At 42.8% G+C, this 23,585-nt stretch overlaps 1 protein-coding gene across 1 annotated transcript in view; it reads left to right on the top strand.

Annotated features, from left to right (window-relative positions):
* btbd16 (BTB (POZ) domain containing 16) overlaps positions 1 to 23,585 on the top strand; it is a 127,935-nt gene that overhangs the window by 52,171 nt on the left and 52,179 nt on the right. The window contains exons 11-12 of the mRNA XM_063071117.1: positions 3,243 to 3,362; positions 8,062 to 8,153. Of these exons, the coding sequence (XP_062927187.1) occupies positions 3,243 to 3,362; positions 8,062 to 8,153 (212 nt within the window). The remainder of the gene's footprint in view (positions 1 to 3,242; positions 3,363 to 8,061; positions 8,154 to 23,585) is intronic.

The following is a 23,585-nucleotide window of genomic DNA, read 5'->3' as shown; positions in this document are numbered from 1 at the left end:
TTCAGAGATTGTCTGCCTGGTGTCAGGGAAACTCTACCAGGGCTTGTGATATCAAAGTTCAAAGTAAAATTTATTATTGGAGTACATACTTGTCAGTACAAACAACCCTGAGATTCTTTATCTGCAGGCGCACTTAGCAAATCTATAGAACAGTAACTGTAAACATCAGGAACTGTTAACTTTAAACAAACTGTGCAAATGCAGATATAAATGAATAGCAATAAATAACGCGCCTGAAGTAACAATATAACAGAGTCCTTAAATGGGTGTAGCTATCCCTTTTTGCTCAAGAGCCTGGTGGCTGAGGGTGAAAAAACATGGCCTGGGTGGTGAGGATCTTTGATGATTAATGTTACTTTTCTACAGCAACATTTCATGTAGATGTGCTCAATGGTTGGGAGGATTTTACCCGTGTTGTACTGGGCCGAATCCACTACCTTTTGCAGGATTTTCCGTTAAAGGCATTGGTATCCCCATATCAGGCTCTAACGCAGCCAGTCAGCATAATTTCCACCACATATCTATGGACATTTGCCAAGGTTATCGATGACATGCCGAACCTCTGCAGACTCCTGAGGAAGTAGAGTGGCTGTCATGCTTTCTTCACAATAATATTTATATAATGGATCCAGGACAGGTCGTCTCAGATATCCAGGAATTTAAAGTTACTGACACCCTTCACTGCTGATCCTCTAATGATTACTAGCTCATGGACCTCTGGTTTCCCTCTCCTGAAGTCTAGAATCATTTCCTTTGTCATATTAACATTGAGTGAGAGGTTGTTGTTATTACACCACTCAGTCAAGATTTCAATCTCCTCCTGTATGCTAATTCACCACCCCCTTTGATACAGCCCACCACAGTGGTGTCGTCAGTAAACTTGTATATGGTGTTGGAGCTGTACTTAGCCACACAGTCATGGATGAAAAGCGAGTAGATCAGGGGGCTAAGCACACATCCCTGTGGTGATCCTGTGCTAATGGAGATTGTGGGGGAGATGTTTTTACCAAACCAAACTGACTGAGGTCTACAAATCCAGGATCCAATTGCACAAGGTGGTATTGAGGCCCAGGTCTTGGACTTTACTGATTAGTCTTGAGGGGATGATGGTGTTAAATGCCGAGCTGTAATCAACAAAGAGCATCCTGATGTGTGCATCTTTGCTGTCTGGATAAGGGTTGTGTGAAGAACTAATGAGATAGCTTCTGCTGTAGATCTGTTGCTGCAGTAGACGAAGTGGATCAAAGTCACCATTCAGACAGGAGCTGGTATGCTTCAACACCAGCCTCTCAAAGCACTTCATCACTGGATGTAAGTGTCACTGGTGATAGTCACTTAGACAGGTTACCACGCTCTTCTTGGGCACTGGTACGATTGAAGCCTGCTTGAAGCAGGAGAGGTTGAAGGTAGCTGTGAATACAGCAGCTGGTTGGTTGACATGGGTTTTCAGTACTCAGCCTGGTACTCCATCCGGACTGGATGCTTTCCTCGGATTCATTCGCTTGAAGGCAGCCCACACGTCATCTTCAGATACTGAGACCAAAGGATCAGCAGGAGTCATGGGGGTGCGAGATGGTTCCTCTCTTTACCTCTTGCAGCATTCCTGATCTGGCTCTCAGCAGGTTCCGGATTTCGTTGTTCATCCAGGGCTTCTGATTGGGGAAAACCCTGAATGATTTGGTGGGGCCACACTTATCCACAGCTGTTCTGATAAAGTCTGCAACAACCCTGGTGTTACAGGTCCTCAGATGAGTTCTTGAGCACAGCCCAGCTGCCCCAGCTGCTCATATGACCATCCACCACCATCTCCCATGGCTTCAAGTGACCCTGATCGGGGTCTAAGCAGGTGCTACACCTTGCCCAAGGGTGACCTGCAGGCTAGCATACGGAAGGAACATCGGACAGCTCTTCTGGCAGAGACATATTTCCACTCCACCACTCAATCGTGCATCCCAATATTAACATAAATAGACCGCTGAGAATTCACACCAATGAAGAAAATGAATGGTTGACGTATCATGTTGAGATCCCTCATCTGGACAGAAAGGTAGAGGAGAGACAGCCAGTTTAAAAAGGTGGAGCAAGAGCTGGCAGACTATAGATAGATGCAGGTGAAGCAAGGCAAGAGGCAGACGGAAGACAAAAGAATAGAATTTGTGTCACAGGCTGGAAGGTGGTTGGTGGAGGCATCAAAGGGCTAATCTAATGGAAAGGAGGGTGGAGCATGGAGCCAAATAAGGGAGGTAGGGTGGACAGATGGGAACAGTAGAGAGAGAGAGGGTCCAGTATGAGGAGTGTGCAGATGATGGGCAATAGTGTGGCTAGAAAAGGGTAAAGAAACAATTATGGTGGGGGAAAGTGGAGAATTCAATGTTCGTGCCATCAGGTTGTCAATTACCCAGGTTGAATATGAGGTGCTGTTCATCTACTTTGTGTTTATCCTCTCCCTGGCAGTGGATGAAGCTGAGGACACACAGGTAGGGATTGGGAGAGGAATTAAAATGGTAAGCAACTGGGAGCGCCAGAAGGCATGATGAATAGAACATAAATGCTTGGCAATGTGGTCATCTAGTCTGCACTTGGCTTCACTGATGTAGAGGAGACCTCATCGAGAGCACTAAATGGAGATGCCTGTGAATCGCTGCCTCATCTGAAAGGCTGTTTTAGAGCCCAGGAGGTGGTTGAGTGTAGAATAGAATACAATTTCAAATGGATGTTTCTTTAAAAAAGGACCTGGGATTTATCAGAGCAATGTGCATAAGTTTAATGTATGAGAAAGGAATTTTAAAGGGACTTGAAGGGTAGGGTTTGTACACAGAAAGTGGTTAATGTCTGGAATGAGAAGAATGTAGTATCAGATACAATCACAATGTTTAACAGATATTTCAACAGGAACTTGTCTCGGCAAGGCATAGCAGGATATAGAACTAATGTGGATTAGTGTAGATGGGCATTAAGGTCAGCATGGATGTGGTGGGCCAATTGGCCTGTCCCTGTGCTGTACAACTCTGACTCTATGCCGCCTGATAATTCTTATACTTCATATCACTGAAGGAGTGATACCCCTTTCTGGATATTGGCCTATATTGACAAATCGTTTGATTAAAGTGTGAAATGGAAACAGGAATCTGCTGTCAATAAGTTGATTCATGCCTTCCTTGCAAATCATACAATTACATTTTGCTTTTAGTTACCATGATACTTTATGTTGAAGCTTACATTATGCTGTTCTGTTTTTGCAGATTGTTTACTTTTACTGAATACCACGTACTACAAACTGTCCTCACCTGGGTTTTCCTTCAGGTGAATACCAAGGTGCGGTTAATGCCGCCGTACGGTACAATCATAGCCTATTTTATCAGGTGATTATCTTACCAGTCTGTTTCATTAAAACAAAAGTTAGTAGTTTTAAGTACAAATCTCTGGATGATGAATATTTCTCTTCAATTTTTTAGGTAGTGTATATGTAAAATTAAATAAAATACGTTGTGTAAAACAAGAGGAAAAATGGTGATGTAGATCTCTTGGGTTCACTGTCCATTCAGAAATCTGAAACGTTGAGTGTGTGTCTTCAGGCTTCTGTACCTCCTTCCTGAGGGTAGCAGAGAGAAGAGGGCGTGTTCTTAATGATGGATGCTGCCTTCCTGAGGCATCGCCGTTTGAAGGTGTCCTTGATGCTGGGGAGGATAGTGCCCATGAAGGAGTCGGCTGAGCTTACAACTTTCGGCAGCTTTTTTCCAACCTCCATACTAGACGGAGCTGCAGCCATTTAGAATGCTCTCCATGTAGTAATTTCCATGTGTCATTGGTGACGTACCAAGTCTCCCCTGCCGCTGTCATGCCTCAATATTGCATCAATATGTTGAGCCAAGAATAGATCTGCAGAGATGGGCAGGCAGGGACTGGAAACTGCTCACCCTTTCCGTTACTCAACCCTTGATGAGGACTGGTGTGCATTCGCTCACCACCCCCTTCCTGAAGTCCACAATCAATTCCTTGGTCTTATTGATGTTGAGTGAAAGGTTGTTGATGCAATACTGTTCAACCAGCCAATCTATCTCAGCCTTCCTGGTCACCACCTGAAATACTGCCAAGGATAGTTAGTTTATTTATTTGTTGATATACAGCATGGAATATGCCCTTTGAGCCAAGCCACCCAGCAATCCCTTGATTTAATCCTAACCTAATCACGGGAGAATTTATGGTGGTCAATGAACCGACCAGCTGGTACATCTGTGGGAGGAAACCAGAGCACCTGGAGGAACCCGTGTGGTCATGGGCAGAAGGTACAAACACCTTGCAGGCAGCAGTGGAAACTGCACCCGAGTGCTGGTACTGTAAAGCATTGTGCTAACTACCACACTACCTTGCCGCCCCAATAATTGTGTCATTGGCAAATTTATAGATAGCGTTTGAGTGTTCGAGCTACCGCACTCTTCTCAACCTAAAATGACAATGAGAACTCTATACTCTATCAATGAACACCAGCAGCACTACAAACACGAGAAAATCTGAAGATGCTGGACATCCAAGGCAACACACACAAAATGCTGGAGGAGTTCATCAGGCCAGGCAGCATCTAGGAAAGGAATAAACAGTCAACGTTTCGGGCCAAGGCCCTTCATTAGGGCTGGAAAAAAAGATGAGAAGTCAGAATAAGAAGGTGAGGGGAGGGAAGGGGAGGAAGCAGTACAAGGTGGTAGGTGATAGGTGAAATCGACCAAGGGGGAGGGGTGAAGTAAAGAGCTGGCAGTTGATTGGTGAAAGAAACCAAGGGCTGGAGGAGGGGGAATATGCTAGGAGAGGGTAGAGTACCATGGAAGAAAGGGGAGGAGGAGGAGTACCAGAGGGGGGTGATAAGCAGGTAAAGAAAAAGGTGAGAAAGGGAAACAGGAATGGGGAATGGTGAAAGGGACAATTTTTTTGCAAATGGGAGTTTTTTTTTATGTAACGCCCTGGTTAAGATTTCTGCTGCTATGCTGTGTGGTAGTTTCTATTAGGAGCTTTCTGTAAAACTGCAGGAAAGTATGCTTTGGCTTCGGCTAAGATGAGGACCCATTTTGTCCATCGAAGGAATGTGTGTCAGCTAAGCAGGATTGTGGGGTGTGAGAGAAGGTTCTAGAGAGCTGTGGGGAAGAGTTTTCTGAAGTACAGTAATCTGGTTTGGGGTCTTTTGGCGGGAGCTATGGAGTGGAGTGCAAGGGAAGATGCTGCAGAGTGCCATTGGACGGAGAGTCCCCATTGCATGAAATGCTTTGTGTAGATGAATGGCTCCAGGGAGGAAGGGCCGATACTCCTGAGAGAGCCAGTTCAGTTGAGATCGTCTTGGGGGGTGGGGGGGTTCAGAATGCAGTAGGTGCTTTCATGCAGACCGTGAGTCCAATGCGTGAGTAAAGAGTTACATCTCTGACTACTCCACTATGAGCTCCAACATATATGTGCACATTGGACTGGTTTAGCTGTAATGGGCCCTTTTACTTTTCTGTTCTTTTTCTGTTACTGTTTGTTAAAGCTGAAAATTTGGTAAATATACTTTGTCTATCATTTTATGCTGATGTACAAATGGATGGTACATAGAGCTTAGAAAAGTAGAGGGCTATGGGTAACCCTAGTTAATTTCTGAAGTAAGTACATGTTTGGCACAGCATTGTGGGCCAAAGGGCCTGTATTGTGCTGTAGGTTTTCTATGTTTCTACAATCTGTCATTTCTGGGCTACCGATAACAGTGTACGGGCGGTGCTTACACAGCATTTGCTCAAATTGAAGTTCCTTTCATCGGAACATCATGACATTCCTGTTTGGCTGAACCCCAAATCATACCGACCCTAGATGTTTGTTGTTTATGAAAGGTGGTCTTCTCACTGCTGAGTCACGTGGCTGGTGGCAGAGTTAGCTCACAAGCCAGGTCTGTGTACAGGCCCCGATGAGAAGGTTACATATATCTTTTTAAAGATCTTCTGCCTTGGATGCCAACAATGTTGACATATAATGACAATATTAACTATGAGGTTAAAAATACCCCGTTTAAAGTATTTTGTGCTGTAAATTGCTAGAAGTGTGAGTGAGTAATGGTATTGTGAGATCAGTGGTACATCTGTGACCTTCATGAACAATGGAATAATAGGTTTACCACTTAACTAATAAGATTTAAGCATAGGACCAATAGTCAGGAAAGTAAGAGAGGCATACTGCCTAGAAATTGCTTCCTGGTCAATATTGCTTCATTCAATATGTAGTAAGAACAATACATTCAACACTACCTCTTAATTCACTGGTACCAAGGTTCAGAAGCAGAATAAAACTTTAAGTTCTGAGGGACATAGGGTGATGTTTTATACCAGGGTAGGGGTGTCTGAAGTCAGAGGGTTTATGGTAGGAGAAATTGGGCTGAAGGCCCTGTTTCCATGATGTACTGCTCTCTGAATCATTGCTACACTAGGGTTTATCAAGGTTGAACTGATGTGTGTTAGAATGCAATAACAAAGAGAAAGAAATGTTTTTTAAAATCTTTATAATATTTCAAAGAGTGGCACAGATCTTCATGAATCTAAGCAACATACACAAAATGCTGGAGGAACTGCCATCCACCACTGCCCCCCCCCCCACCATTCCACATCCCCTTCGCCTTTCATCTTATCTCCTTATCTGCCCATCGCCTCCCTCTGGTGATCACTCCCCCTTTTCTTTCTCCCATGGCCTTCTGTCCTCTTCTATCAGACTCTCCCTTCTCAAGCCCTGTATCTTTTTCACCAATCACCTTCCCAGCTCTTTACTTCATCCCTCCCCCTTCAGGTTTCACCTATCACCTGGTGTTTCTCTCTCCCCTACCCCCAACTTTCAAATCTACCCCTCAGCGTTTTTTCTCCAGTCGACTGCATTCTTTTCCATAGATGCTGCCTGATCTGCTGAGTTCCTCCAGTGTTTTGTGTGTGTTGCTTGGGTTTCCAGCATCTGCAGATTTTCTCATGTTTGTCTTCAGGAATCCAGGTGTATTTAGTTTTTTTATAAAAGGAAAAAATTCTAACAATATTTTACAAACAATAGGAAAATGATATAACAACTTCAACAGAGAGATTGTGTGGTGTTAAAGGAATATAAATCTCATCAGTAGAAGCTCCTGTTGCAATAAAGCTCCAATTCTATGTCGTGCCTTTGATTTGTCTAATGCAAATTTTTGTAAAAAATTCTTGGAAAAATTGATGCAAACTGCTTTTTTCACAAGATTATGCCAAAATTTCCAACAATTTGTAACTCGTGGGATAGCATTCTGTTATCACAATTTGCTAATGATTTTCCCATTTAGAACGTCTGTGTTTAATGTTTATATTCTTATAGCATATTTTGATGAATAAGTTGTTTTAAAGCACTACACTCATCTAAAAGGAAAGCAATTTATTGCTTCCCAGTATTCTTTAAAAATGAATGGAATGTATTGATAAATAGTTTTTCTGACACTTTCACATTTATCTTGATATGTTGATACTAAATAATCCTTCTGTTAAGAGATTACTATGGCAGATTTGATGAGGAGTGTTGGAATCATAGAATTTTGGCATAAGGAAGGACCCCGTTCAGTGTGCAGCATGTCCATACCATATGGGTAAAGTGCTTTTTAGTCTAATCCCACTCCTGGATATTGGCCCATATTTTTATGGGTTGTGGCTTTGGACCTTCTTCAATATCTGTCCCCAATATCTCTTACATTTTTATATAAATTGTTGATTAATAAGTCTGGAGTTAGCTTTGGTTTTAAATCGTTCTCCTGATTTTCATCCATTCATTTCTGCAGAGGCAATTCTCAGAGCAATCAATACTTGTTCTGCTTTATTGTTTCTATCTACCCAAAATTTTGCAAAAACTAAACACCAGAAACTATTATTAATGAAGTTTCAGAAGTTTCTTCCCAAAAGAAACTTCTGTGGAAGTTAACTTTATGTTGTCTTGCCATTCAGTTCAAATCAGAATTCTTTTAATTTACTCTTTACTTCCCATTGAGGAAGTAATATTTTCATGGAGCAGAAAATCTAACCGTATTCACTTAAATGTCTTTTGTCCCTTTAGTTTACGTGAGATGGAAGTCTACCTAGATAAGGAAATTCGTCTGAAGTATTCTGGAGTGTTTCAGTCCGTCCGTTTCCATGGAATAACAGAAAGTAAGCAAGCTCTCTGAATCACTGAACAGTGCTGTTTTGTTCATTATTGTAGAAATGTTACCTTTTAATTCAAACCAAAGCCAGGCTTTAGAAATATTGAGGGTTTTTGTTCGCTTGATGATTTTATTACCTCTATATTCTGAAGTCAATTGTCTTATCCCACTCTTCACTATTACAGTGTCTTGAATTGTTTCTTTAAGCTTTAAGAAAATGTGTGTATCTGTTAAAATATACAGTATGCTTCAGAATGCTAGTTGCAATATTAGGCTTCAGATGGATTTGAAAGTTTCTACAGCCTTAGTACATCATCCATCTTGAATTTTAAGATAACTTGGATTCTTATATTGTACACAATAGCAACAACAGCATGCAGTAAAATTCTCTTCTGAAATCCTGATGGTTTGGGATTTGGTTCACTCTTTAGAGCAGGGGTTCCCAACCTGGGATCCACGGACCCCTTGGTGAATAGTACGTCTCCATTGCATAAAAATGGTTGAGAACCCCTGGTCTACAGCATGAAGGTTTGTGTGGAACCTGAGCCAGGGCCAGCAAAACAGGAACATGGTAATGTGTACTGGGGTCTGGAGTGCCTGTAGGATTCAGCTTGTTATGTTGCATCAAACTCTTTGTCAAAAAGCTAATTTAAAATGCCAATTAAACATGGATACTTTTCATTTCCTTGCTTGACTTCTGTGAGAATTCATCAGTGTGTTTGGCAAATTGATGGCATCACATTTTTTGGATGCCAGAATCTCCAGAACACTTGACTGACACCAGATGGCATTCAGAAAGATTAAATTCCCAATGTTAAAATTGCTAGATTCTAGTAGTCAACTTCCTTTGAGGTGAGCTTTAGCTATTTTCATTTCATTGAAGACTACATAATCTGAACTAATTATATAATGCCTCAAATATCATTACGTCTCTCACTTGGGTATCTACTAGCCAATATTCACTTGTGTTCAGTCATGACTAGATTCATAAAGTTTCTATTTTCCACTTGCTATTATTCTTAACTTTCTATTTTCCTGCTTTTATATCTTGAAAATTTATCCTTTACTTTCTTTTCAAGAGTTTTTCCAGAATTAGAAACATAGAGAACCTACAGCACAGTACAGGCCCTTCGGCCCACAAAGCTGTGCCGAACATGTCCCTACCTCAGAACTACCTAGGCTTGACCCATAGCCCTCTATTTTTCTAAGCTCCATGTAGCCATCCAGGAGTCTCTCAAAAGACCCTATTGTTTCCGCCTTCACCACTGCCACCGGCAGCCCATTCCACGCACTCCACTCTCTGCGTTAAAAAAAAACTTACCCTAACATCTCCTCTGTACCTACTTCCAAACACCTTAAAACTACGCCCTCTCGTGCTAGCCATTTCAGCCCTGGGGAATAGCCTCTGACTATCCACATGATCAATGCCTCTCATTATCTTGAACACTTCTAGATATTCTTGTTCCTTATTCTTCAATTCACCCTTGCAAGTTTCAAACTCCTTTCTTTGTTATTTAGCAGCTATTATTCTGTTCCACTTGTCATATATTTGCTGAAAGTTTAATGGCTTATGGTTCTGATTCATATCTTATCGGCGAGAAGACAGGAGATTGGGGCTGAGAGGGAAAATGGATCAGCCATTATGAAATGGCAAAGCAGACTCGCTGGGCCAAGTGGCCTAACTCTGATCCTATATCTATAGTCTTACACCTTTCTTTATTTTTGCATCCTGTGGATGTTGAGATTGTGAAAAAATACACATAAATCTGAGGTGATTTATTTTTCATTGTGTCCCCATGAGGAAGAGATCTCCCTTGAGTTATCAGGTGATATGGTTTTCTTTGTTGGGGTCTTGCCACTTACCTATTTACCTGCTGCTTATTCTACCAGTGTTTACCAATATCCTCATATCTCCTGCAGTGAAGTTTTATATTTAAACCAAAACTGAGGAAGATCTTACGGAACATTCAGGATATGAATCTGAACCATAAAGCTTTCAGCAAATGTATGACAAGTCAAGGAAACAGAGGTAAATAATGCAGGGCTTGGGCACACTTAGAATTGAGCTAGCCTGGTTTAAAGTCAAGTTGCCAGGATTTCTAAATGTAGCAGAGCAATAACTTGGTGCAAATTACCTAATTAATGCTCTGCTCTACTTGTCAAACATTTGCTGAAAGTTTTATGGTTTATGGTTCTGACTCATATCTTGAATGTTCCATAAAATCTTCTGTAGAGTTGTTTTAAATATAAAAAGTGACTACATGGGATCAGAGGGTATCCGTAAAAGGCTGATGCCAACATAGTATGTCCACAATGCTTGGCTGGACAACACAGAACACAACAAACCAGAATAGAACAAGCAACAAAACAACATCTGTAAAATGAGCCCCATTCCTCCCTCCCACCCATACGCAGTCCTCCAACACCAGGACAGGCCATCTCCAGCCTTGATCCTCCAGTGTACTGGGATATGGACTCGCAGACGTTGGGCCTTCGGCTTCCCCAGCAGACTTGTAGAGATTCACCAACTTGGGCTTTATCCAACTGACTTCCGATTCAATCCTTGGTATTGATCACGGGACATGCCAATCAATGAACACTAGGCCTCGAACTCCAGACTCACCAATGATGAGATCCCAAATACTAGGCCTCGAGCTCTGATCCTCCGAACCCAGGGGGTCATTGGTCCTCATTCTGCCTATCCACACAGAACGCAAACCCTGCAACCTGCCAGCAACTCACTGGCCCTAGGATGGGCCACTAACACTTGTCAGCACTGGTCTGCCAGTCTAACATCTAACCACAGATGTCCCATGTCTGCATCACTGGCCTTCAAACATGGAGTGGAAGCTTAGGCTAATCCTGATTTGATGGATACAGACGTGAGAGCACAGCGGAACATCTGGAAAACTTCTGAAAAGCCTGCTTTGCTGCTGCTGCTACTGTGTTGTAACCGGAATCTCCGGAGCTGAAGGCCCCAAAATCCTCGGCTTTGCATGTTTCAGCGGCCGGGGAGAGGTCAAAGGCGCTTGGCAGAGGATGGTGCTCGGGAGACGGTATCGGAGAGGCTGCTCGGAAGCTCGGAGTTTTCGGTCGGATGGACTCAGGGTCGGCTGGGGTCGGCAGCTTCCAAGGTATCAGCAAGTTGATGGTGCCTGGAGGTTTATGGCAGGGAGTTTCTCCCTTTTGCCGCCTGCTATCGGGGATTCGGGAGTTAATCGACTCGAGACTTTGAGACTTTTTTTTACTGTGCCTATGGTCTGTTCTTTATCAAATTATGGTATTGCTTTGCACTGCTGTAACTTTATGTTATAATTATGTGGTTCTGTCAGTGTTAGTCTTTGGTCTGTCCTGTTTTCTGTGATATCACTCCATTTCTTAATGCATGTATGCATTTCTAAATGACAATAAAAGAGGACTGAGTGTTCTCATAATCTAAATCTAAATCTCTGTCCCTAAACCCTGACTTAACCCCTAATTCCTTTCTGTCTCCAGAACCATTCCTATGAACCTAAAAAAACTTTAAAAAACTAAATCTGAGCCATGATGTTGATGGAGACTGCAGCTTGATGCAATGTTGGAGAGTTGACAAACCGATCAGTCAACTTTAGTTATTTTTCAAGAGGTAGTTAGAAAGGCTTTTTTCATAGATAATGAGGTGAAAACTAACTGGAAAGTATTGGAATTTAGTTTGAAAACTTTGGAGTATACAACTGATTGCAGATCTGAATCATCAGTCTGCAATGGTGCTAGTTATGGTATCCTGTTTGAACTTGAATGGTAATCACGATGAACATCAAAGGGATCCACGGGGACCTCCAGGAGAACTGAAGGAAGGAGATTAACAGAGAAACATATGGAAAGGGGTCATATCTGCAATGTGCAGCATGTAGAATATACAGACAAGATACGTTTATTTGCACTATCTGAAAACTAGAATGACAAGAGCCTTGGGATCTCATATCGGCATATAGCAAATATTTGCAATTTGCTGAAACGGTATATGCTGCCTTATGGATTTGGTGGAGGCAATCAAATGCATCTTAACCTCCAACTCGCTTGCTTTGAATCCTTCTAGGGATCTGCCGGAGACATTTGCAGACTCATGCATTCAGTGAAAGATAACTGATGACTTATTTATTTAGTCTGTGATGAGACTAGATAGATTAATAAGCTTGGGTTTATAGTTTTGACTTGCTTCCCACAGAGCTAAATCAAAACCGTGAAACCCAGCATGTATCATTGAAAACATCCCCAGAACATCCAGAAGTGTTCATAAGACTCAAGGACTTCCACTCTATCAACGTGAAGCATTGAAGGATCTAGTATGAAATCATTGAAGGACCTTCATGCAAATATCAGAATCGGGTTTATTATCACAGACATATGTCATGAAATTTGTTGTTTTGCAGTAGCAGTGTAGTGCAAGATATAAAAATTACTATTAGTTACAAAAATAAATAGATAGTACAAAAGATAAATAGTAAGTTAGTGTTCGTAAGTTCATGAACCATTCAGAAATCCGATGGCGGAGGGAAAGAAGTTCTTCCTAAAGTGTTGAGTGTGGGTCTTCAGGCTCATTTACCTCCCCCTGATGGTAGTAATGCAAAAGAAGGCAAGTCCCAGATAGTAATGGTCTTTAATGATGGGTGCCATCTTCTTGAGTCACCGGCTCTTCAGTGTTCTCAGTGGTGTGGAGGGTTGTGTTTGCGATGGAGATGACTCAGTCTGCAACACTCTGCAGCCTCTTTCAGTCCTGTGCATTGGAGGCTCCAGACCTGGCTGTGATGTAACCAGTCAAACTGCTTTCCAACCTACATCTGTTGAATTTTTCAAGTCTTTGGTGACATATCAAATCACCTCATGAAACGTAGCCTCTGGCATAACATCTTTATGATTGCATTAATGTGTTGAGCCCAGGACAGATCCTCTGAGATATTGACACTCAGGAACTTGAAGCTGTTCATCTCAATGAGGATGTGTGTGTTCTCCTGAATTCCCCTTCTTGAAGTTCACAATCAGTTCCTTGGTCTTGCTGATGATGAGTATGAGGTTGTTGTGATACTGCTCATCCAGCTGATGTATCTCACTCTGGTATGACTCATTGCCATCTGAGATTCTGCCAACAATAGTAATGTCATCAGTGAATTTATAGTTGGCCTTTGAGCTGTCTCTAGTCATACAGTCACGAGTGTAGAGAGAGTAGAGCTGTGGGCTAAGCATGCATCCTTAAGGTGGCCCCGTGTTGATTGTCAGTGAAGAGGAGATGTTATTGACAATCTGCACTGACTGTAGTTTCCTGAAGCGGAAATTCTGGATCCAGTTATGGAGGGAGGTGCAGAGTTCAGGTTTTGAAGCTTGATTAGCAGTGAGGGGATGATGGTTGAACACTGAACTGTAATCTTTAAACAGCAGCCTGCTCGTGTCTCGGTGCTCCAAAGCCAAGTAGAGAGCCAGTGAGATTGTCACTGCTGTAGACCTGTCATGGCGGTAGGCAAATTGCAGCAGGTCCAGGACCTTGCTCTGACGGGAGTTAACTTTAGCCATGACCAACCTCTCAAAGCACTGCATCACTGTAGTTGTGAGTGTGATCGGTTAACAGCTGTTGTGGCAGCTCACCCTGCTCTTCTGAGCGCCATTTGTTTAATGCATTTTTTTAAGCATGTAGGAATTTCCAAATACAGCAGAGAGAAGCTGATGGCCTTGAACACTACAACCAGTTGCTTAGCACAGGTTTTTTTAGTGCCCTACTTCGTAATTCATTGGGACTTGACATACCGTGAGGGTTCACCCTCTTAAAGGATGTTCTGATGTTGGATTCCAAGTCAGAGATAACAGGGTCACCAGCTGCTGTGGGGTTTCGCACAGGCGTGGTGTTATTCTCCTTTCAAAGTGTGCATAACCAATTTCCCCCTGGGATCAATAAAGTATGACTATGGCTATGACTATGACTATAAAGGGTGTTGAACTCATCGGGGAGTGAAACATCACTGACATTTATGCTGTTGGGATTCATCTTATTGGAAGCAGTTGGGTGATGCTTCCCAGGCAACTGCTACAAAGTTTTTGTCTTACAGAAACCCACCCTACATGATCTTATTGTGTCTTGAAAAGGACGTAGGCTGGGTGAATTGAGGCAAAATATGTACCTTTACAATACGAAACAAAAACAGAAATGCTGAAAGAAAGCAACTAATCAAACAACACCTGTGGAAAGAGATCTGTTTGTTAACATTACAGGTTGAATATCCTTATTCAGAATTGAAGGAGAGAAAGCAAGTTAGTCAAAGTAACAGAGGAGGAAGAGAAGGGCAATGGATTTAACAAAGAGAATGTCAGGAAGAGGGCTGGTTGTCATGTCACCAATATTAGCAACACACTACACAGACAAAGGAGCTTATCTGTTTATCGTATGGACGTCTGTTATTTCACGTGCCCTGTGTTTTAATTTTTCAAGGCCAAGCTCAGCCCTCTATGGCTTGAGCCATAAGGCCATGACATAGGAGCAGAACTAGACCATTCGGCCCATCAAGTCTGTTCTGCCTTCCATCATGGCTGATTTATTACTCCTCGCTGAGGCCTGCTAATTGACATTGAAACTCATCCACAGTCTACTCCAGATCTCTCTCCCATACAAAAAAATCGCCAATCTATCACTTTAATTACTGAGCTACCTGTTTTCCTTTACACATTCTACTGTGATGGAGTTTAGGAAACAAAGGCCATTAACAGCTTTAAGTTATTTTGCATCTTTTGATGCCTTGTATTATAGAATTACTTGAACAAAACTTTCATTTACTCACCACATAACACAATGTTAATGCAGCTTTCCAGGTGTTATACAATTGCTGGACCATAAACTTCACCTGGCTCAGAGCTACACCAGGAGCTTAATAATCTACCTATGGACAAGTACAAATTTCCACATTTTTCAAGTATTTCTATGTGGTACGTCGTCAGTAATTTCAGCAGAACAAGAGGCAGGCTGCCCAAACCCTACTCTTATTGCTCAGATACTCTTGTATGATTAGAACAGAGATGAAGAGGAATTTCTTCAGCCAGAGGGTGGTGAATCTGTGGAATTGCCACAGACTGCTGTGCAGGCCAAGTTGCTGAGTATATTTAATGGGGAGGTTAATAGGCTCTTAATTAGTAAGGGTGCCAAAAGTTACAGGGGGAAGGCAGAAGAATGAGGTTGAGAGGGACAATAAATCAGCCAGGATGGAATGGTGGAGCAGACTGGATGGGCTGAATGGCCTAATTCTATTCCTACATCTTATAGTCTTATGATGCTATCGAGGGCCCCACTGAAAATTGCTCCCCGTGCTCCTGTGAACATAAAAGCTTTGCCATTTGGCTTACGGTTGAATTCAGGACACTGCTGAGAGAAGAACACATTGGACGTGCTTTGATCAGGTCACTTCCATATCTCCCATCACCATCACACTCCAGGTTCAACTATATACTGGCTGGCCAATGACACTTAGCCTTAGACCAGAGCAGAGTCAGGAAGAGTCAAGGCTAAGCTGTCACATTGATTCCCAAGTAGCACACACAAAATGCTGGAGGAACTCGGCAGGCCAGGCAGCATCTATGGAAAAGAGTACAATCAACATCTCAGGCTGAGGTCTCAGCCTGAAATGCCGACTGTACTCTTTTCCTACGATGCTGCCTGGCCTTCTGAGTTCCTCCAGCATTCTGTGTATGTCACCTGGATTTCCAGCATCTGTAGATTTTCTCTTGTTTGTGACATAGATTTCCATTTTGATGAAAGCCTGCATGTATTTCTCTAATCAAATTGTTTGGTGTCCTTTGCAGTATCTCCAAGACAAAAATATTATGCCACCATATATGCTCAAGTTAGTCTCCAACAATTACTTTTACCAAAGCCATACCTAAATAAGCAGCCTGTTGTTATCAATTGAATAACCTGTAAAGAAAGTGAGAATCCCAAAATATACGTTTTCTGGTTAATTCAAACCATTGGATAATCTTCACCATTTTTGACTGCAAGTAAAATGTCAGGAATTTTTGGTGATGTCATGTGCTTTTTGTTTGGTTAGTTTCCTTTTGTCCTAACACATTTTCTATTAGTGCACAGAGTGGCATGATATGACGATAGGTGGAGAGGGTAGATACTGCTGAGGAAGCAATGAGATTGCAACAAGACTTAGACAAATTGGAAGAATGGGCAAAAAGTGGCAAATGGACTAGTTGGGAAATGTATGATAATGCATTTTGGTAAAAGGGACAGTAGTGTGGACTATTATCTAAATGGGGGAAAAATTCGAATATCAGAGGTGCAGAGGGAGTTGCGAGTCCTTGTGCAAGACTCCCAGAAGGTAAATTTTTACAGGTTGAGTCTGTGGTAAAGAAGGCAAATACAATGTTAGCATTTACTTCAAGGGGAATAGAATATAAAAGCAAGGAGATAATTCACTATCAGGCTGCTCTTGGAGTATTGTTAACAGTTTTATTGGGCCCCATATCTCAGAAAGGATATGTTGTCATTGGAGAGAGTCCAGAGTAGGTTCACGAGGATGATTCCGGGAATGAAGGGGTTAACATATGAGGAGCGTTTGGCAGCTTTGCGCCTGTACTCACTGGAATTTAGAAGAATGCAGGGGTATCTAACTGAAATCTACCAAATGTTGAAAGGACTAGATAAGGCAGGTGTGGAGAGGATGTTTCCTATAATGGGGGTATCCAGAACAAGGGAACACAGCCTCAAAATTGAGGGGCGACCCTTTAGAACAGAGGTAAAGGGGAATTTTTTAGGCAGAGAGTAGTAAACCTGTGGAATGCTCTGTCATAGACTGTGGTAGAGGCCAAGTTGATCAGACCTTTAAGGCGGAAGTTGATCGTTTCCTGATCGGTCAGGGCATCAAAGGATATGGCGAGAAGGCAGATATATGGGTTTGAGTGAAATCTGGGATCAGCCATGATGGAATAGTGGAGCAACTCGATGGGCTGAATGGCCTGGTGCTGCTCCTATGTCTTGTGGTCTTACGGAGTCACTGAACGTATTCAGACAGGTTCCAAATGTTTAATAATGTTGACGTGGTAACTTGCCTCAATGACTATCACCTAGTGGCACTTGCATCCCCCGATGAACTGTTTTGAGAGGCTGGTGTTGAAGCATATAGGTCCGGTCTGAGTGGCGACTTGGATTTGCTCTAATTTGCCTACCGAAGCATCAAATCTACAGTAGGTGCCATCTTAGTGGGTCTTCTCACAACTCTGGACAGCAAAGATACATATATCAGGATGCTCTTTATTGATTACAGCTCAGCATTTAATACCATCATCCCCTTAGTAAGCTCCGAGACCTGGGCCTCAATACCTGTTTGTGCAAGTTGATCCTGCTTTTCCTCAGTTGTAGACGCTAGTCAGTTCAGATTGACAAATCTTCTCCTCTACATCCTCCATCAGCACAGGAACACCACAGGGATGTGTGCTTAGCCCCCTGATCTACTCGCTTTACACCTATGACTCTGTGGCTAATTATAGCTCCAACACCACATACAAGTTTACTGATTGTGGGCTGTATCAAAGGTGGTGATGAATCAGCATACGGGGGGGGGGGGTTGAAAATTTGGCTGACTGGTGTAATAACAACTACCTGTCACCCAATGTCAGTAAGACCAAGGATCTGATTGTAGCCGTGAAGAGAGGGAAACCAGAGGTCCGTGAGCCAGTAATCATTGAGGATCAGAGGTGGAGAGGGTCAGTAACTTAAAATTCCTGGGTGTCACTATCTCAGGGCCTGTCCTGGACCCATCATATAAATATTTATAGGCCTCCATTAGTCTCGTGAGACCATGGATTTGTGCCTTGGGAGGTTTCCAGGGTGCAGGCCTGGGCAAGGTTGTATGGAAGACCGGCAGTTGCCCATGCTGCAAGTCTCCCCTCTCCATGCCACCGATGTTGTCCAAGGGAAGGGCACTAGAGCCGATACAGCTTGGCACCGGTGTCGTCGCAGAGCAATGTGTGGTTAAGTGCCTTGCTCAAAGACACAACACGCTGCCTCAGTTGAAGCTCGAACTACCGACCTTCAAGTCACTAGACCGATGCCTTAACCACTTGGCCACGCGCCAACGTATAAATATTATTGTGAAGAAAGCTCGACAGCACTTCTACTTCATCAGGATTCTGCGGAGATTTGGTATGTCATCAAAAGCCTTGACAGACTTCTGTAGATATGTGGTGGAAAGTGTGCTGACTGGCTGCATTACAGCCTGGTTTGGGAACACCAAGGCCTTTGAGTGAAACATCCTACAAAGGGTAATGGATTTGGCCCAGTACATCATGGTTAAAGCCCTCCCAACCATTGAGCACAACTAAATGAAAAGTTGCAGTAGAGAAGCAGCATCAATCATCAAAGATCTTCACTACCCAGGCCATGCTCTTTTCTCGGTGCTGCCATCGCAGCACCAGGTTCAAGAACAGCCACCACCCCTCAACCATCAGGTTCCTGAACAAAAGGGGACAACTACACTCATTCTTTTTCTGCTATTTCCACAACCGATTATCTCACTTTAAGGACTCTATCAGTGCAGCCACTCCAGTGATGAATTTCTGTTATTTGTCAAGTAGGGTGTCCTGCACAATTCTGATTTGATGGAGGCAGACGTGAGAGCACGGAGGAACATCTGGTGAAACTTCTAAGATGCCAGTTTCGCTGCTGCTGCTACTGTGTGATCCAAAATCTCCGGAGGGGAAGGCCCCGAGTCCTCGGCTTTGCTTGTTGCTTGGCGGCCGGGACGGGGTCGAAGATCTCGGCAGAGATGGTGCCCGGTGTCGGAGGGCTGGTCGGAGGCTCAAAGTTTTCAGACAGACTCAGAGTCAGACTGTGTTCGGGTGCTTCCAGGATGCTGCATCGGCAAGTTTGTGGCGCTGGAGGCTCATGGCAGGGAGAGTTTCTCCCTTCTACCGTCTGCGTGAGATGTTGGGGCTATCGGGATTTTGAGACATTATTTTACCGTGCCCATGGTCTGCTCTTTATTAAATTACGGTATTGCTTTGCACTGTTGTAACTATATGTTATAATTATGTGGTTTTTGTCAATTTTGGTCTTGGTCTATCCTGTGTTTCTGTGATATCATACTGGAGGAACATTGTATCATTTCTTAATGCATGCATTTCTAAATGACAATAAACGAGGACTGAGTGTCCTCACAATCTAATCTATCTTGATATTTCATACTTGTTTAATTATTTATTGCTATTTATTTATATCTGTATTTGCACAGTTTGTTGTTCATTGATCCTGTTTACAGTTACCGTTCTATAGATTTGCTAGGTATACAGGCAGGAAAAAGGGCTATATGTGATGACATGTACATACATGATAACTGCTCCGGCCTATGGTCAGGCCACACTTAGATCCCCTCCAGTTCGCCTACCAGCCCCGACTAGGAGTTGAGGTTGCCATCGTCTTCCTGCTGAACCGTGTCTACGCCCACCTGGACAAGCCAGCGAGCACTGTGAGGGTCATGTTTTTTGATTTCTCCAGTGCATTCAACACCATCCACCCTGCTCCGCTGGGGGAGAAGCTGACAGTGATGCAGGTGGATGTTTCCCTGGTATCATGGATTATTGATTACCTGACTGGCAGACCACAGTACATGTGCTTGCAACACTGTGTGACCGACAGAGTGATCAGCAGCACTGGGGCTCCACAGGGGACTGTCTTGTCTCCCTTTCTCTTCATCATTTACACCTCGGACTTCAACTACCGCACAGAGTCTTGTCATCTTCAGAAGTTTTCGGATGACTCTACCATAGTTGGATGCATCAGCAAGGGAGATGAGGCTGAGTACAGGGCTATGGTAGGAAATTTTGTCGCATGGTGTGAGCAGAATTATCTGCAGCTTAATGTGAAAAAGACTAAGGAGCTGGTGGTAGACCTGAGGAGAGCTAAGGTACCGGTGACCCCTGTTTCCATCCGGGGGTCAGTGTGGACATGGTAGAGGATTACAAATACCTGGGGATACGAATTGACAATAAACTGGACTGGTCAAAGAACACTGAGGCTGTCTACAAGAAGGGCCAGAGCTGTCTCTATTTCCTGAGGAGACTGAGGTCCTTTAACATCTGCCGGACGATGCTGAGGATGTTCTACGAGTCTGTGGTGGCCAGTGCTATCATGTTTGCTGTTGTGTGCTGGGGCAGCAGGCTGAGGGTGGCAGACACCAACAGAATCAACAAACTCATTCGTAAGGCCAGTGATGTTGTGGGGATGGAACTGGACTCTGTCACGGTGGTGTCTGAAAAGAGGATGCTGTCTAAGTTGCATGCCATCTTGGCCAATGTCTCCCATCCACTACAAAATGTACTGGGTGGGCACAGGAGTACATTCAGCCAGAGGCTCATTCCTCCAAGATGCAGCAGAGAGCGTCATAGGAAGTCATTCCTGCCTGTGGCCATCAAACTTTACAACTCCTCTCTTGGAGGGTCAGACATCCTGAGCCAAGAGGCTGGTCCTGGACTTATTTCATAATTTACTAGCATAATTTACATATTACTATTTAACTATTTATGGTTCTATTACTAGTTATTTTTTATGGAGCAACTGTAATGAAAACCAATTTCCCCCAGGATTAATGAAGTATGACTATGACTATAATAAATTCTACTTTGAACTTAGAACTTTAAAAGTGGCATAAAGGTCCTGAAGAAGGGTCTCAGCCTGAAACATTGACTGTTTACTCTTTTCAATAGATGCTGCCTGACCTGCTGAGTTCCTCCAGTGTTTTGTGCTTGTGATGTTAGTTATTAGGTTTAGTTGCTACTATAACCCACCCCAAGTGCAAGAGGTTGGTGAGTAAAATGGAAGGGTGTCTGTGTGTGTGTGTGTCTGTGTGTCTGATGAATTGAATGGTCTTCTGTTAATGTGGAAACACAGGTAGCTGTGGCATCAGTCACATTATTTTGCAACTATTTGCAATCACTTTTAATGGAAAAGCACCATTCACTGTCACTGTGTGTGACAAGTGACCGAATCTGGCAGAGTTGTTGGAAATGTGGGGGAAACAGGTTACCAGGAAATTTAGGGAGGGAATTGGACTGCTTTGTGAGCAATATAGTCATAACAAAACAGGTCATACTATGACCTGCTGAGTTCCTCCAGCATTTGTGTGTGTTGCAAAGGATATCCAGAAGGACATTAACCCCATCTGTGGTTTTTTTTCACTTTCCATTTTAATGCTCATGAGCGCAGCTTATCAGATTTTCACGACACACAGATGAAAGTACTTACTAAATGAAGCATAGTAGATAATGTCCTGACCTTGTACTCACTTACACATTGCATTGATAATGTGATAAATAATTAATGTACCTCAATCTATTTTTTCATATTTCTACAATCTACATGCTAAATTGCAGTAGTTTTTTGTTAATTAATGAAACACATGGAACAACTTTGAGTTTTGTTCTTTGTAAAGTGCAGGCATAAATTCTTATTCATTAAAATATCATGAGCCATTAAAGTCATGTTGAAACTGCAGTGGAAGAGGAAAAGAGACTGACTGGTGAGTCATCAACTTAAAGAGTGAGACATTTCGCTCTTTGAACATGGCATTACTTTTTGCTGCAGAGAATGATATTTCAGTCTCTTTATCAGTAAATCTTGTCATGTTTTTGCAAGGAGTTCAGCACTGCTTATGGTTTGAATAAATATTCTCAGGGTTGTGGTCATTCTTCTGCTCTGAAAATGGAGTCTGCATAATGTACCTTACTTTGAGAAAACCCTCAAGTGAGTTGCACAAGTCATTCCACAGCAAAAATCAAGGCAAAAATGACATAGTCATATAGCTTAGAAGCTAGCTTTTTGGCCCATCTAGTCTGTGTTGCCCATCAAGCACCCATTTAAACCATTATAGCAATTACTTTTTTATTCTCCTGAAATTCTTATAACTTTGCCTAAGATTTTATCATTCACCTACATACATATAGGAGACATTTTATGGTAACCAGTGACTTACGGTTTGTACACCTTTTATGATGTGGGAGCAGACTGGACCACCTGAAGAAAACCCACACAGTCATAGAGGAAACGTCTGGACACCACAGACAGAAACACCCGATCAGAATTGAAGCTAAGCTGAGCTGTACTGGCTGTGCCTCTCTGTTTCCTCTAAGTAAATATTTTCTAAGGAATATTTGTTATTGAACATAGAATATCAAACATAGAACAGTACAGCACAGGAACAGGCCCATTGGCCCATAATGTTGTGCCAAACTAATTAAATTAGTAATCAAATGGCCAACTGAACTGATCGCCTCTGCCCACACAATGTCCATATCCTTCCATTCCTTACATTCATGTGTCAATCTAAACGTCTCTGGTAAGTCTTTAATGTATCTGCCTCTGCCACCAGCCCAGGCAGTGCATTTAGGGCAGCCACCACGCTCTGTGTTGCCCCTCACATCTCCCTTAAACTTGCCCCTTCTCACCTTAAGTGTATTAGACATTTCAACCCTGGGAAAAAGATACTGTCTGTCTGCTCTTTCTATGCCCTCCACAATCTTATAAACCTCTATCAAATCTCCCATCAGCCTCTGCTGCTCCAAAGCAAACAACCCAGATTTGTCCAGTTTCTCATTACAGCACATGTCCTCGAATCTAGGCAGCATCCTGGTAAACTTATTCCAGGCCTGGACGTTCTCCCTATAATAGATCGACCAGAACTGCATGCAATACTCCAGATGCACAGTTTTATAAAACTGCAACATAACTTCGTAACTTTTGAACTCAGTGCCTCCACTAATAAAGACCAGTATGCCATATGCCTTCTTAACAACCTTTTCAACTGTGTAGCCACTTTCAGGAAGCTATGAACTTGGACCCCAAGATCCACCTGCTCGTCAACACTGTTAAGGGTCTTTCCCTTAATGGTTTATTGTCATTTTGCATTTGACCTTGAAGGTGTTGTTAGATGCTGGCTATTGAAGTCTACCCATCAATTACACATCAGTGGAATAATGTTAGGCTGGAACATAACTGGTATGATTACCATCATAGGGGTGCCACGGTAGCACGACACTGTTACAGCTTGGGGCATCAGACTTCGGAGTTCAGTTCTAGCGTCCTCTGGAGGAAGCTTGTACATCCTTCCAGTGAATGTGTAGATTTCCACCGTGTGCTCCAGTTTCCTCCCACAGTCCAAAGACGTTCCTGTTAGTAGATTACTTGGTCATTGTAAATTGTCCTGTGATTAGATTAGTCAAGTCAAATTTATTTATGTAACACATTTAAGAACAACCCACGTTGACCAAAGTGCTGTACAGATCAGAGCAGATAGCTAAAATTACAAATACAAGAAACAAAAACATAACCAATAAGGCAAACAGCTTATAGGCACAAAAGAAACAACACAAGGGCTTAGGCACAAGTCAAAAATCAGCCACATCAGGAGGATTCAAACACTAGTGA

This window comes from Mobula hypostoma, chromosome 19, assembly GCF_963921235.1.
Source record: "Mobula hypostoma chromosome 19, sMobHyp1.1, whole genome shotgun sequence".
NCBI lineage: Eukaryota > Metazoa > Chordata > Chondrichthyes > Myliobatiformes > Myliobatidae > Mobula > Mobula hypostoma.
The sequence above is the reverse complement of the archived record's forward strand: the minus strand, read 5'-3'. Positions and strand labels throughout refer to the sequence as shown.